The 14,173-nt window shown below is 30.5% G+C and overlaps 1 protein-coding gene across 1 annotated transcript; it reads right to left on the bottom strand.

The window, feature by feature from the left end:
• Positions 1-2,908: 2,908 nt before the first annotated feature.
• LOC148308182 (uncharacterized) lies at positions 2,909-13,915 on the bottom strand. The gene is made up of 3 exons (XM_088262136.1): positions 13,269-13,915; positions 4,119-4,441; positions 2,909-3,347 (listed from the first exon to the last, which is right to left on the bottom strand). The coding sequence occupies exons 1-3, from the start codon at positions 13,429-13,431 to the stop codon at positions 3,192-3,194; spliced, it is 642 nt and encodes a 213-aa protein (XP_088118262.1). The 5' UTR covers positions 13,432-13,915; the 3' UTR covers positions 2,909-3,191.
• Between the last annotated feature and the right edge of the window lie 258 nt (positions 13,916-14,173).

Here is a 14,173-nt window from a genome sequence, read left to right as displayed (position 1 = left end):
CACAATGAAATATTTTGAAAGTTAAAACGAATGCAAAAATAAATACAGAAGCAAGTTACAAAAGAGTATTTATAAGGTACAGTAAAAAGCGAGGATTTTAAACATGAATAAACGTTAAACAGGCGGTCCTAAGTATGTAAAATAAAACAGGTCAGACTATTGTAAATGTACAATGCAGATCATCTTTCGTTTTTATTATTTTTCAGTAACATATTTTGAATCTGCATTTGCACATAACCGACCCTCGTAGAAATAATATTATAAGCTGTACAGTACAAAGAAGAAAGGTGAATAAAACCTATTATCGAAAGCATACAAATTAAAACAAGCTGTTATTTCAATTCAAATGTGTTTATTGTAAAAAAACAAGACGATATTTTATTTATTTTAAATTTGACTAAAGATACTGATAAATTATCAATATTGTGGTTTAATGAATTTAATAATAAATGAAATTAATAAAAAAAAAAAATTAAAAAAAAACTTAAATAATTTTAAAATAAAGCAAGCTTTCGTGAAAATGCATAAGAGCATAAATAAAGTATATAATTTCGTTGGGTAACATATTTCAAGATATGATAAAAATTTGTGTATGAATTATTTTGATTAAAGCGAATATTACTACTGCTTATTAAAAACGTTGAAAGACTTATCACGTTTGATTAATAATAAAATGAAAGATATTTATATGTTTTACTGCTTATTTATGGTAATGAAAATCACGTCAACGAATATAATAAAATAAAATAAACTTCATTGAATCTTTATAACTAATACTAGCCTTAAAAACACTCGATGACTAGGTTAAATAAAATATGTTCAGTTCAACTAATTAAATTATAAATGTGACGCGAATTGAAGTTAGGTAAAACCAGATGGAGATCAAAATTATATTAAATGCGTAATAATTCATTGAAGCAGTAAATGTCAAGTGTAGTAAATGGCAAGTCGGAGACATTAATAAATTATTGTAAGAAAGTAGAAAAAAAACAGAGTGTTTAAAAGTAAAACAGATAAGTATTACATAATTTTATTTAGTCCAATAAATATTGGTTGCTTGGTAATTTGATTTATTTAGAAAATGAATGCAGATTTGCAAATAAATGGGTAAGTGCTTCATTCATTAAATATATTTATTATTTACGTACAAATACATAATTAAATATATATTCATTTAAAAAAATATTTACATTTGAAATAAAGTCTTACACTATCCGAGATCATTAGAAAATAATTGGTTTTTTGCCTGGGGCATAAATCACAGTGTCGCTTTGATGCGCGAAGAGGACAAACAAAGAGACCCGGAAACGTTAAAAAATATTTTATCTTCTTCAAAATACTTAACTTTTTTAATATTTGCAAAATATACAGAGCAACGTCTTTCACTGATAAATACATGTAAAAGCTATTATTAATACGATATTTTTTTTGAACCACTTCTCCGCATAAACAATCATTGATCTTATATATATATATATATATATATATATATATATATATATATATATATATATATATATATATATATATATATATATTTATATATATGTATATATATATATATATATATTTATAAATATATATATATATATATATATATATATATATATATATATATATATATATATATATATATATATATATATATATATATATATATATATATATATATATATATATATATATATATATATATATATATATATATATATATATATATATATATATATATATATATATATATACATATATATATATATATATATAAATATATATATATATATATATATATATATATATATATGTATATATATAAATATATATATGTATATATATATATATAAATATATATATATATATATATATATATATATATATATATATATATATATATATATATATATATATATATATATATATATATATATGTGTGCTCAAATAATCCTTCATAAATACATTTTAGGACACTGAAGCATAAATAAAAATAGTCATAGCGTTTATGAAAATACAAAAATACAAAAGAAAACAAATGTTGATATTTTTAAAGAAAAATTAAATAATATATTAAAATTATAAAACAGTGGATACTCGAAACTACATAAGTACATTTATAAAAAAAAGTTGAATTATTAGATGTATTGAATGAAATATCGCCAGAAAATGGCTATATTTTGTGGATACGCGAAAAACAGCACTTTCAAGGGATTATGATAAAGTTCTAGATTTTTTCATTATTTACATAAAAAAAGGGGTGGAGCTGAATATAACGTCAGCTCTTCGACCCCCGGTGCCTAACTAAAGGAGATCAATGGAAAACTTTTTATAATATGTACAAAATAAGGGCCGAAAATGGAAAAAATATAAAAATTATTTATTTCAACTAATTGTTTATTTCAAAAATTATTTATTTAAAAAATTATTTATTTATGTATTTATAAAAATGCAGAAATTGACAAAAAGCGGTGTACTTTAACTAGAGGAAAGAAAAACTAAATTTTCGAATCGATTTTTTTTTCGGCCCGTATTATAAAATTTCACTAAAAAAATGGCACTGACATGCGGATTATATATATTTATAGATAACATAGGTATTTAAATGAATGTTACTAAGTAAAACATTAAGCAGAGTTTGAATAGGCATAAGTAAAAGCATTATGAACTAAGGGATTATTTACATTGTTAAACTAAAAACATGGCCAAAAAAAACACCGTGGGCACCAAAACATGTCGACTGTTTCCGTCTGACGTAAAAGCATATTTACATAGTGTTGGCACATCTATATTTTACACTCTCTTCATTATTTAAAATGAGATCAATCATTTTTTAGGCTTCAATCTTTGGAACACAGTCGATAAAAACACTTAATAGAGGATCAGGTTCGCATTCCCCATTTACACTAAAATCACATTACGCTTCTTGAGCTTTATTTTCGATAATTCTTTTATTCCTACACAACCAACCATCTTCTAAATGTTTACAAACAGCGGGGGGGTATTTCGATATAAAATAATTACAAAACCTTCTTTACAAATTACTTTCTTAATTGGTCTTAATGTCTACAAATATGATATAAAAATATTTCACTGTCCACAATGCAGTTCTGAGTTTCACACTTATCACACGCTAATCATATGGCCATCGAATCGGGTCTTCCTCAAAGAAGAAATATCGAAGCAACAAACGGGATCGTTCATCGTTTATTTGCTAGCAGCCTCCAGACTAAGACTATGGCTATTGTTGTCCATATAGTACCTTTGAGGCTCGTGGATAGTCTTGTGGACTCAATGGGGGACTCGGATTCGGACACCTTCTCGTCACAGGAAGATGAGGAAGAGTCGACAGTATCCTGAAACAAAGAAATTAATTCGGATTATCAACCTGCCTACAATCGTAATAAACTCAGTTTCAAACTATATAAAACGCGATCTACATAAATTAAAATTGCAAGCCTATAAATCTATCAATAAAATTTTACGTGAACCAAATAATATTTATTTGATGAATGGTCGATCTTTACATCATCTATCGCAACATATTGTTTAAGCATGAAGTACTCGTAACAAAATGTACAGAACTTTTTATAAAACCGGAATAAACAAGAGTCGCTTTGATTTGTCAACTAGTAAGCATTGGGGTGCGTAATCTTTTAATTATAACGAAATCTCTCGAGATGGGGGAGGTCGTAAGGGGATGCTAAGAATTAAAATTTCCGTAATGCAGGATCTTTTCGGGTAACGGAATTACCGCAGTCAATGAAAAGAATTAACGTGGCAAGGGAAATAGAAAAATACAAATTACATCTCGAACTTTAGGCGAAGGAAGATTAAATTGAAAAGAGACATCGGGGGAGGATTATAAGGTGAATTTTGTATTTAACGCCTATGAGCATGGCTTTAATCTAATTAAAAGGGCTATTTGCATTCTTTTTAATAGGGAATTAGAACGATAAGATGAAAAACGTCTTGCGCGGGTATCGAGAGATTTACAATAAGATCTGAATTGGTGTACACAAAAATTGAAATACAAAAAAAAAAGTTAAATTCCTTCACTTGGGTCAAATCTTGGAAGAAGTCGTAAAATACTAGCGTTGTTTGTATATCTAATAAAATGTACAAACCTCCTCCATGTTGGGGTCTCCCGAGTCATGGAGCCTGGTTTGGTTGTCGTGGAGGATGTCATCTGCAGGTTTTGTTCTCACATTGAGTCTAGATCGCTTGGTCCGCCTTCGCTGTCGGAGTGGGGGGGGTCTCGGCGGAGTGTCGAGGAAGACGTCGTCCTCCAGCGCTCCGGGGGCCCCGAAGGTTCTGGAGAGGTACTGGGCGCTGCAGCTGGGGCTGGAGGGGGGCGAGCACTGGGAGCAGACCCGCCGGCGGCCGGGCAGGGGCCCCTCACACACCACATCAGGCAGGCGAGGAGCTGCAGAGTCCGAGGAAGGTCGAACTGGGGAACAAAGAGACATTGCGTTCAAATGCGTGACTATAGTTAAAAGAATTCCTATTATTAATCAACAACAGGGCTACATAATCTCGAAACTGATTGGATTGAAACGAAATTACAACCAACATACGAAGAAATTCAACAACAGTGCAAATACATCCTTTAAAAAAATGCAGTTTGGATGTTCAATAATTGGCAGAACGCTTAACGTTGCACAAGGGTATGAAGTGATCACTTAAGAAGCCAGCCAAATGCCAAGTCGTAAGCACTCAGATGCTCAGATTCCCATCTTCATTCTTATAAAAGTTATCTAAATGCTTTGTCACAAGTTGATACACTAGTAATATTTAAAAAAATCAGTAAAAATATTTTCGAATACATGATTATTTTTTACAGTACATTAGTTATTCAGATTATTATCTCCATTAATACCTAGTGAGATAAGGCTATAAAGTTTTTATTCTATTTAGTCTTTTTGATTAAAAAAGTTATCTTTCAGTCTTAAAAATGATCACAGTCAATAGATGAACTAATATTTACTTTACGTAGTGTTTGATTTCTCTTCAAGTGCACCACAGGAAAGTATAATTGTAAAGTAATTATTATTGGTATCGCATTGAATGAAAGCCCTTCGAGCCAGTAGCTGGCCATTGTGCGTTAGTGTATCCAGGTTGCACCCACACTGAAGATAAGTTTGTTAGTCCAACGCACTAATGCTACTCGTCATAACAATAAATAACCAGAGGCAATAAGCGAGCAACATCTCGGGAAGCGTAATCTGTTCCAGTGAGCAATTGTCCCGATGCGAGTCGAACACCTGTGCTACACCCCTGTCCGCAGACAACTCGACATAATGGAAGAAAATAACAGTGCAGCCAATGCAGCGAACAATGATGTATAACACCAGAGGCAGTGCATAATAAACAAAAAAGTAAACGTAACACTACTGGAAAAAACTTGTTTTTTGTTGTTGGTTAAATCAACGCACAGGTGTAATCATAGAATCTTAGAGATAAAAAGGTATCTAGTGTGTAATCGGGTCTTAAAAGCGATGTATAGATATTATACCATACTGTCTTATCGACAAGTACGTATCGACTTGATGTGAATCATTAAAACATTAAGTTTAATGAAAGGCAAATCAAGGGATTAGAAGTTATTTTTTTTGGGAGATTTAATCTGAGAGAAAGAGAGAGATAGAGAACATCGCTAAAGAAATACATTACAAAATTTGCGAGGAAAAACTGTTTATTCATTATTTACAATATCATTGATTGGTGCTTCAATTGGTAATACAGATATAAATGATTTGTGATAACTAAAATATGACATACGAGTATGTAAATTTTCGAGATAACGAGAAGAATTCGCACCCATTTCCGGATTTTATTATCGATTCGTTAAAACATGATAAATATTACATACACAACGCATGGTATCTCCTGTTTATATATAGCATCTGACACACATCTACAACGACATTATCTTATTCTAACGTTTTGTATAGTATACGAAAGGTATAGCTCTCTTTCTCCTTATCTCCAAGTAAAATCGTTTTTCTCTCTCATGTAACGAAATATAATTAACAAACGTGACACGTCCTTGTAATTTCACTTTCAATTCTCGTCCAATTATTGACTATCGAATCGCCACCTAACAAGTTTCATTTAAAAAAACAATATACTAAAGAGTGTAGGAACTTAGTACCTACTTGTACGGATTTGTTATTTCCCACGTACGCAATATGACAATATTTTTAATCGATTGCGTTTTTGCGATTTTTTTTCTAATATAGCTTTACAGAACTGATCTAGATTTTTTGGCGATATAATAAGGAAGGGTCATATTAATTTTACCATGTATAATCTCGGAGATATGGCAAAAGAAGATAAAGTTAATATAATAATTGTTATAAAGGACAGATAACAAATTGCCGTCTAAAAGCCAATAGCTGATTAGAGTAAACATAACCACCGCTTTATTTTCGGTAGTGTTTCATTGTGCCTTCAGCAGTAGTGTTATTTTTCTTATCCAAACCGATAAAATGTTCTATGGGGAAAGAAAAAGGGACAAATGGACGGGGCACACAGGTGTTCGGGCAAATCTCGACAGGAACAGAGATGTAAGATACGACCGACGCGCGAGGGAAAGGGATACACACTGAAAGATCAGGGGACCTGTCAGTTGTCTTTTGTTCCCTTTTGGCGTATTTCGGGTTAGTTTTTTGTTGGACGTCTCTGAACTCATTGCCCTCTGTGGGTTTTATTTAAAACTGGGAGACTAATCTAAGAGTGAAGCATCGGCTTTATTACATTACCATTGACACAATTAAGATCTATGGGGTTTTCTTGCTCTGCTGAGGTTTCGAATAATACATTATAGTAGGTACCTACAATGTAGATATTATTACATCCGAATGTTATTTTCTATTACTTTTAATAAGCTGTGTTGTGATTTTTTTACTCTAATATTTATTCAATATTACCCTGGACTGTTACCAGAAACGGAGGGCTGATCACCTTTCCTTCATGTGTTAATGATCAAGACTGCGTTTATATGATGCAGTGCCCTATGCACCATTGGGGTGCGGATAAGGGTTTGAATGAAATGAATGAATGAAGTTTAATAAATGAGCATTTTAAATTAAAATAATTACAACTGTTTTTAAAAATAACAAATTGTAAAAACGTTTTTTTTCTTCTTCTCACAATGATTGATATAACCGTTACTGTAAATGTATACTTTTCATTGTTTTTGTCATGATATCTGTTGCTAATACAAATAAATTGATAGATAAAATTTAACAACACCAAATTAAATAAATTTGTTTAGCCCTAATCTTAGTTAAATACTGGATTATAATTATATTCAAGACTTTATTAGATAAAAGAAACCGAGGGAAAGAATTGAAAACTTGTATTTTTTTCATATGAATAACATTACGTCCATAATAGAATGGAAGACAGGTGGATATTTTTGTTTGAAATATTGCAAGGATAGGATTTAGGGTGAGTCTCATACAAAAGATTCATCGTACATGCGCTTTACTGACTATGAGAGCCCTTGAGTAGTAGTACATATATTACGAAAAGGACGCTATACAAATTATCAACAACAAAAAAACATTTTTATCTACAGGTGTTTTAAAGCCCAACATACGTTAAATATCAACTTATCTTTCTTCAAAGCCAGGTAACATTTTACGTAATTGTTTTTTTTTTAATAAAACATTGTTTTCGTATTGAAACAATTAGTTGTTCTTCGAAAAAAATATAGTTTTGAAAAAATTGAGAAAGGAATATTTTTTTTTAATGTATTTTCTATAATAATAATAATAATAAAACCCTTATCTGCACCCCAATGGTGCATAGGGCACTGCTTCATATAAACGCAGTGTTATCTTGATCGTTTTTATACATGAAGGAAAGGTGATCAGCCCTCCGCTTCAGGTACCAGTCCAGTGTAATATTGAATAAATATTACAGTGAAAAAATCACTTGTATTTATTTGACCCCCCCTGGGAATCGAACCCGGGACCTCCAGAACGGTAGCCGAGCGTGCTGACCATTACACTACGGAGGCAGACTAAAATGTATGTTCTAGAAAACAAAAACATAAAATTCAATACATATTCTAAAAAAAATCGGGTGTGAAAACACGTTCGGCTTCTAGCGTTATTGCGAGATAATAAGATAAATAGATTATAAGAGATCTGTTATTGCGAGGACGGCCAATGAAATGTTGACTAATACGGGATGATAAGAAATCTGCTTTTATGAATTAGTAGTTTCAAATAATATCCATCAAAGTTATAAAATTATCAAAAATATTTATTTTACCTCACTAAAATGTCATGTCATAACGTAAGATAGTGTATCGTTTGAACTGATAAGGTGTATCCAAATGGAAAACAATACATTTACATATATGTTTGTATTTTTTGACACGGGAATCGATTCCTCTATAATGTAACACTGCTCTAAAAATATTAATAAAAATTGTAAATTGCAAAAATAAAAGGATTTAATGTCTTCATTTGTGATGAAACAATATTTTTAATGACGCAATCCTAAAACGTTTTACATGTAGGCCGGAAACTTTTGTTCGTCACTGTAAAACGTAAAGACGTCAGTTTTATATGATAAACTATAAAAAACCGCATGTGTTTTTCCGGAAAATGCAATTCTGAATATGTTATAAAGACGAACAAAGAACTTCGCTAGGTATTTGCATAATTCACAAGTGCACTAACTGCAATTAAATTAGTACATGCGCATACAGAGGGTCCTTGGATCGCATAGGGGCGATACTCATAGGCTCGCGTTTTCACCAAGGTCAGAAAAAACGGTCTTAGAATTAATTCACACTAGTGCAAGAAAAGAATATTGGCTATGGAAAATTATTTTATTTAAAAAAAAATAAACCCGCGGTGTAAATCCAATTGAAAGATGAAGCGTACATTTGAATCGATAAACAATGAAGAAATAAAACAAAATAAATAAGTACTTCGATATTTTGTTATAGTTGCGAGATTCGCCGATAGGTGGCATTAGTAATACCGCTTGTGCCATATCAACAAACACAATGCTGTTATAATCTACAAGGCCTAATAAACAAATAAAATAAAAACTATCGTATTTACATTTATGTCACAGAATCAACTTTAAATTTAAAAATATTAAAAAACATACTCAGTTCATCAAATTTGATTGAAAATTATTTCAATTAAAAAAGTCTGTTACGAATATTAAAAAAGGTATTCAAAAGGCTGATTTTTTTTACATAGTTTATTAATAAGTTTATATTTATTGTCGTAGTATATTTTTTAAAGAATTGACACATCGAGTAACAAATTAAAATTATAATCAATAAAAAAATACACTTTTTAGAGAAAATTTTACTTTTTAATTCTATTTATGACGTTTAAAATCATATTTATCTACGATAATTAACCATAAAAAACATAGTATTTAAGGAGTGTACTAATTAACGTAAAATAATATTTTTAAATGTAACACGAAATAAAAATTGAATCAATCGTTAAGAAGAAATTCGTTATATTTTTAGTTTATGATATTCGATGAATTTATTGGCAACTCATGAGTTTTAAAATATATTTGGTGGCAATGTTACATAAGTATTTATTTCATTTTACATAATTTACAAGACATGCTATCTTGAATTTAAACCATTCTAATATCCAAAAACATCAATATAAAAGTTTTAAATAAATAAAATCAAATATACGTATGAATATAAAAAAAACACATGAAATGAAATCTAGTTTTTATTTATGCTTAAGAAGTCAGTGTCATTCACTATGTCAGTTTCATATATAAAAAAATATAAATTAATATAGCATACAAACCGAGGGAACTTTTTTAATTGTTCGTTTATCGATATACACTTGTATAAATAAATTCACTTTCTGTTTCACAGTAGAACAAGAGTCACTTAGTAGCCAACACCAATACGTTAAAATTTTATGAAGTATTATTTTGATTAATTCAATCACGGGAACGATGAAGGAGTCCGCCATTTTTTTATTCCCAACTACTTCATTAGGATGCCAAAAACACAATGATATAAAACATAAATATTTCATGTATAGATTACTGATAACGTACCGATAAAAAATTTGGAGATCTGCGCTGTTAGTTACACGGTTTGCCGATAGATGGCATTAGTAATATCACTTACGGCCTACGCTACATCGACAAAAATATTTCAAAGTAAAGTGCACCTACCCCGTCGTTTATCGGATGTCTTGTTTTTATATATCATATTTTAATAACATTTTTTGTCGTTTATTTTTATTGTATTATGAAAACACCAACTAAATGTGTGAACATACACAATTTTTTGAATAATGTTCTGATTCGAGAGGCGTGTCTGAAATGGGTGCTACACGAAAATAGCTCTTATGTCGTGTTAAAAACGTTTCACGCCCAAATTTGGACACACCTCCAGAAACAGAGTAATTTAGAATTGAATCTACTAGCTTTATTTTTTTTTATCATTTTTACGCTATTTATTATAAATACAAACATACCATTAAGTCAGTTCTCTTAATATCAAACGTGTATTTATTTATAATTAAAATCTATAAAATTTTAGAAAAATGTATGGGTTTCAAATTTAGATTAATTAAATAAAAATCAATCAATATAAATAATTAAAAACATAAATAAAATTTAAATTACACTATGTTACATAATATTTATTTCTTTTCTTTTTATTATAAATACAAACATGCCAATAAATCACATCTTCAAATATTGAACGTGTATTTGTTTGTATAAAATATCTTTGCAAAATTATTGGAAAAATTAAAATAAGAATAATATTGCATAAAATATTCGAGTTTCGATATAAGATTAAAATTACGCGGCGTAAAATAATTATTTATTTATTTTGATAATAACGAAATATGACGAAACAGAAATTGATATTGTAATTAAAATGTAATTTTGTTTTAAAATCACTATAAATATTTACTGTGATTTTAAAACAAAGTTACATTTTAATTATGTAAATGTGTAAATGTCTGTACCCGACGGATTCTCCAGTTCTTTGGACACGTTGCGCGTGGCAAGGAGGAGGATAGCCTGGAACGACTAGTTGTGGTCGGTAGCCTGGAGGGAAAGAGAGGGAGAGGAGAGGAAGATCCCCACACGATGGACCGATCAAGTTAAGGCAGCAGCAGGCACCTCGGTGGTTAGAGCGCTACGTGCAGCGCAGTCAAGGGATAACTGGAGAAGAGTCATTGCTTCTGCTAGGGTCACAACCCTCAGCAATGAGTAATAAGACGGAAAAGAAGACATTTTAATTATAAAATGGAAAATCACAAAGTTAGTGATTCAAATATAAATTACAGTCGAACTCGGTTATAACGAGGATGAAGGGACCGACTGAATTTGCTCTTTATAACCGTTCCTCGTTATATCCGAGAATAGGTTTTTTTAAACATACCTATCACATAAAGTATATTATCTGGAATGGTCCCATGACACAATATGTCGCAAATGAAACAAAATTTATACAATTCATCCATTACACACATGTCATATTTTTCTGTCAATCCAGGTTTCCTATAAAAATTGGAAAATCCTGTGCTGCTTGAGTACGAAACCATTTTAACAGTTTCATCAAAATTCGTACCATCACAGTTTCTATTTTTTTTCGGGTCCGTAAAGTTCTTTTTAAATGCAGAAAAAAATACACGTATGAAATTGATATATTTTAAAACGTAAGATTTTCAACGATAAAGTAGGCAGAAACCTAAGTAACTTATAGTGCAAGAAAAAACATAAAAAATATATACAAGTATAAATAAATAAATAACAAAGATGCGTTGTTGAAAAAAGTTAAATATTTTTTTGTATTCCTCGCAAATAAACGCGGAAGGTGTTTGGTGTGTTTCGAATTCACGACATCATGAGAAACGTGTGTGACCGAAGTGAATCACGAAGTCAATACCGAATTGATATTACATAACAGTATGAACAAAATTGCGTGATTCTTCATACTAACTACGCGATCACGAACTATATCAAGTTCATTAGCAAACAGCTAATGTAGAACAAGGATTATGATCAACAACATGGGTGTAAAGTGTAAATATATACAAAATAAACAAATAAATAAGTATAAAATAAACTCACACCTTATTCGATATTCGGAACTTCTCCAGAAATTGGCACAACTGCCGTATTAATAAATTTATGTAAAATAATAAACTTTTAATTTTAACACATGAAAAATACTACACATATCAGTAAATTAAATTTGATTAAAAAATTATACGAAAACAGGAAAGCGAATATATTTTTGATATTGACGGAATACAAAGTCTGAAGTATTTTATTGTGGATTGTGACTATCGAAATATTTTTTTTAATGAATTGTCATGTAGAGTTACAAATTAAAATTTATTTTATTTTATTTTGGAAAATACATACCTTAAAATAAAATATAAAAAAAATGCATGTAATAAATGTTGCCACCTTTTTTTTATTAATATATTTTATATAAGATATTTTTCGGTCCAAAATTCATAATTATATTTTTTTGCGAGGGATTAAATACATATTATTTATATCCACCCCAATAACAGAAAAATTTCAATTTATTGTGTTTAAAGTAAAATAGTGTTTTTTATGTATAAAAAAATAATCGAATAATCAATATTTGTTTTTATATTCTTTTTATTTTTTATTATTATTTTTAGAATAACGAGTTCAAAAAATATTAATTGATAAAAGTTTTTGAGTTGAAAAATGACAAACAACTTTTAAATGTTTAGTAAATCAAGAAGTTTTTAGAATTTATCCAGTAGGTATGTTCTATATTTATAAGTAATTTTATTTTAGTTTTTCAAAATGCGCGTATCTGAATCGCTGCTAAAATTCTTTATCAAACGCGAAATGTTGTAGTAAATTGACGAGAATTGAGTAATACTGATCTAAAAAATATGAAAAATATCTAGATTCACAGTCCTTAGAGTATTTTTTTTAATTTGTTGTTTTTTTTTAAACTAAATAAACAGAAAATAAATTATATTTATTTTCATTAATTTTATAATAATTATTATATCAACTCTTGATATTGTTAACCCATTCTTTCATTATGCCTTTGCTCCATATTTTTGTTTGCCCTCTACCTCCACCGGCAACTACTCAGAACTCAGAACTATATATTATTGTTTTAATTCCATGTTTATTTTTCACTCTCGGGGACATCAACCCTTCGCTGTGGGTGAAGCGGGTATCATAGTTGTGCACAAGACAATTTTTATACTTTTTAATAGAGAAATGTAATCTACACTTACCTCTCGTTTGATTGATGGCAGGCGCTGGTGGAGAAGTCCTCGAGGTGGCCTCACGTCTATTCCTCAGGTGAAAAGCGATTCCCACCAACTCCTGGAGGATCCTGTTCAGCCGCTCGTAGCTGGCGTCCGTGTCTTCGTCCGAGGGCAGGAAGCCGATCGCCATCTTCAAATATATTGGCTGTCCAACTCAAGACAAAATGTAGGCTAAAATCTTTATGTATTCTCTGAGTATCTCGTCCAGATAACCGCGGAAATCATCCACGTACGGCGGATTCATGTACTCTGGCAAAGGATTCTGGAAGACAACAGCCATAATGTTTTTTTTTTCAAGATAAATTCACTAAGTTTATTTGTCTGTCACTGATAAGTTTTTTTTGCACTATATAGCACGCACAGAACAGTAATCTTCGGTAATATTGTTCACCCGACACAAACTAAAAAGCGCGAAGTAGCAAATATTCTATTTTTCAAAATAGCCAATCTCAGTCTATCTCGAGTTAAGTTTCTAAATAATTTAGAATATATTTTGAATTTGAGCGCGAATCTGCTCGATTTAAATCTCGTCCGTTAAGTATCAAACAATAAGCGCACGACTATTTAGAGATGCGAGCAGTGCGACTAGCCCCGAAGAGCTCGGAAACACGAATGAGTCGTGAGTTGTCGGAACAACCTACCGTTCAGTTTCAGTGTGTCTGCCTCGCTCGGCCGGTAAGGAGGGGGGGGGGATTGTGGTAGAAATGTCGCGGGTAGAAATGTGGATTTGTACTCTATTGGCTCCAGTTTTGGCGGCCAGGAATATTTAGATTTTTTATAGCCTGAGCAGGTGAAAGATGTAGGTCTAATATGGAGATGAAAACGCATACAGGAGATAATAGACGGGTCATGGGTGAATACGGGATGGGGTA

Source organism: Brachycentrus maculatus, unplaced genomic scaffold (genome assembly GCF_059751285.1).
Source record: "Brachycentrus maculatus isolate JH-2025_06_01 unplaced genomic scaffold, ASM5975128v1 h1tg000173l, whole genome shotgun sequence".
Taxonomy (NCBI): Eukaryota; Metazoa; Arthropoda; class Insecta; order Trichoptera; family Brachycentridae; genus Brachycentrus; species Brachycentrus maculatus.
This window is presented reverse-complemented; position numbering and strand designations above follow the sequence as displayed.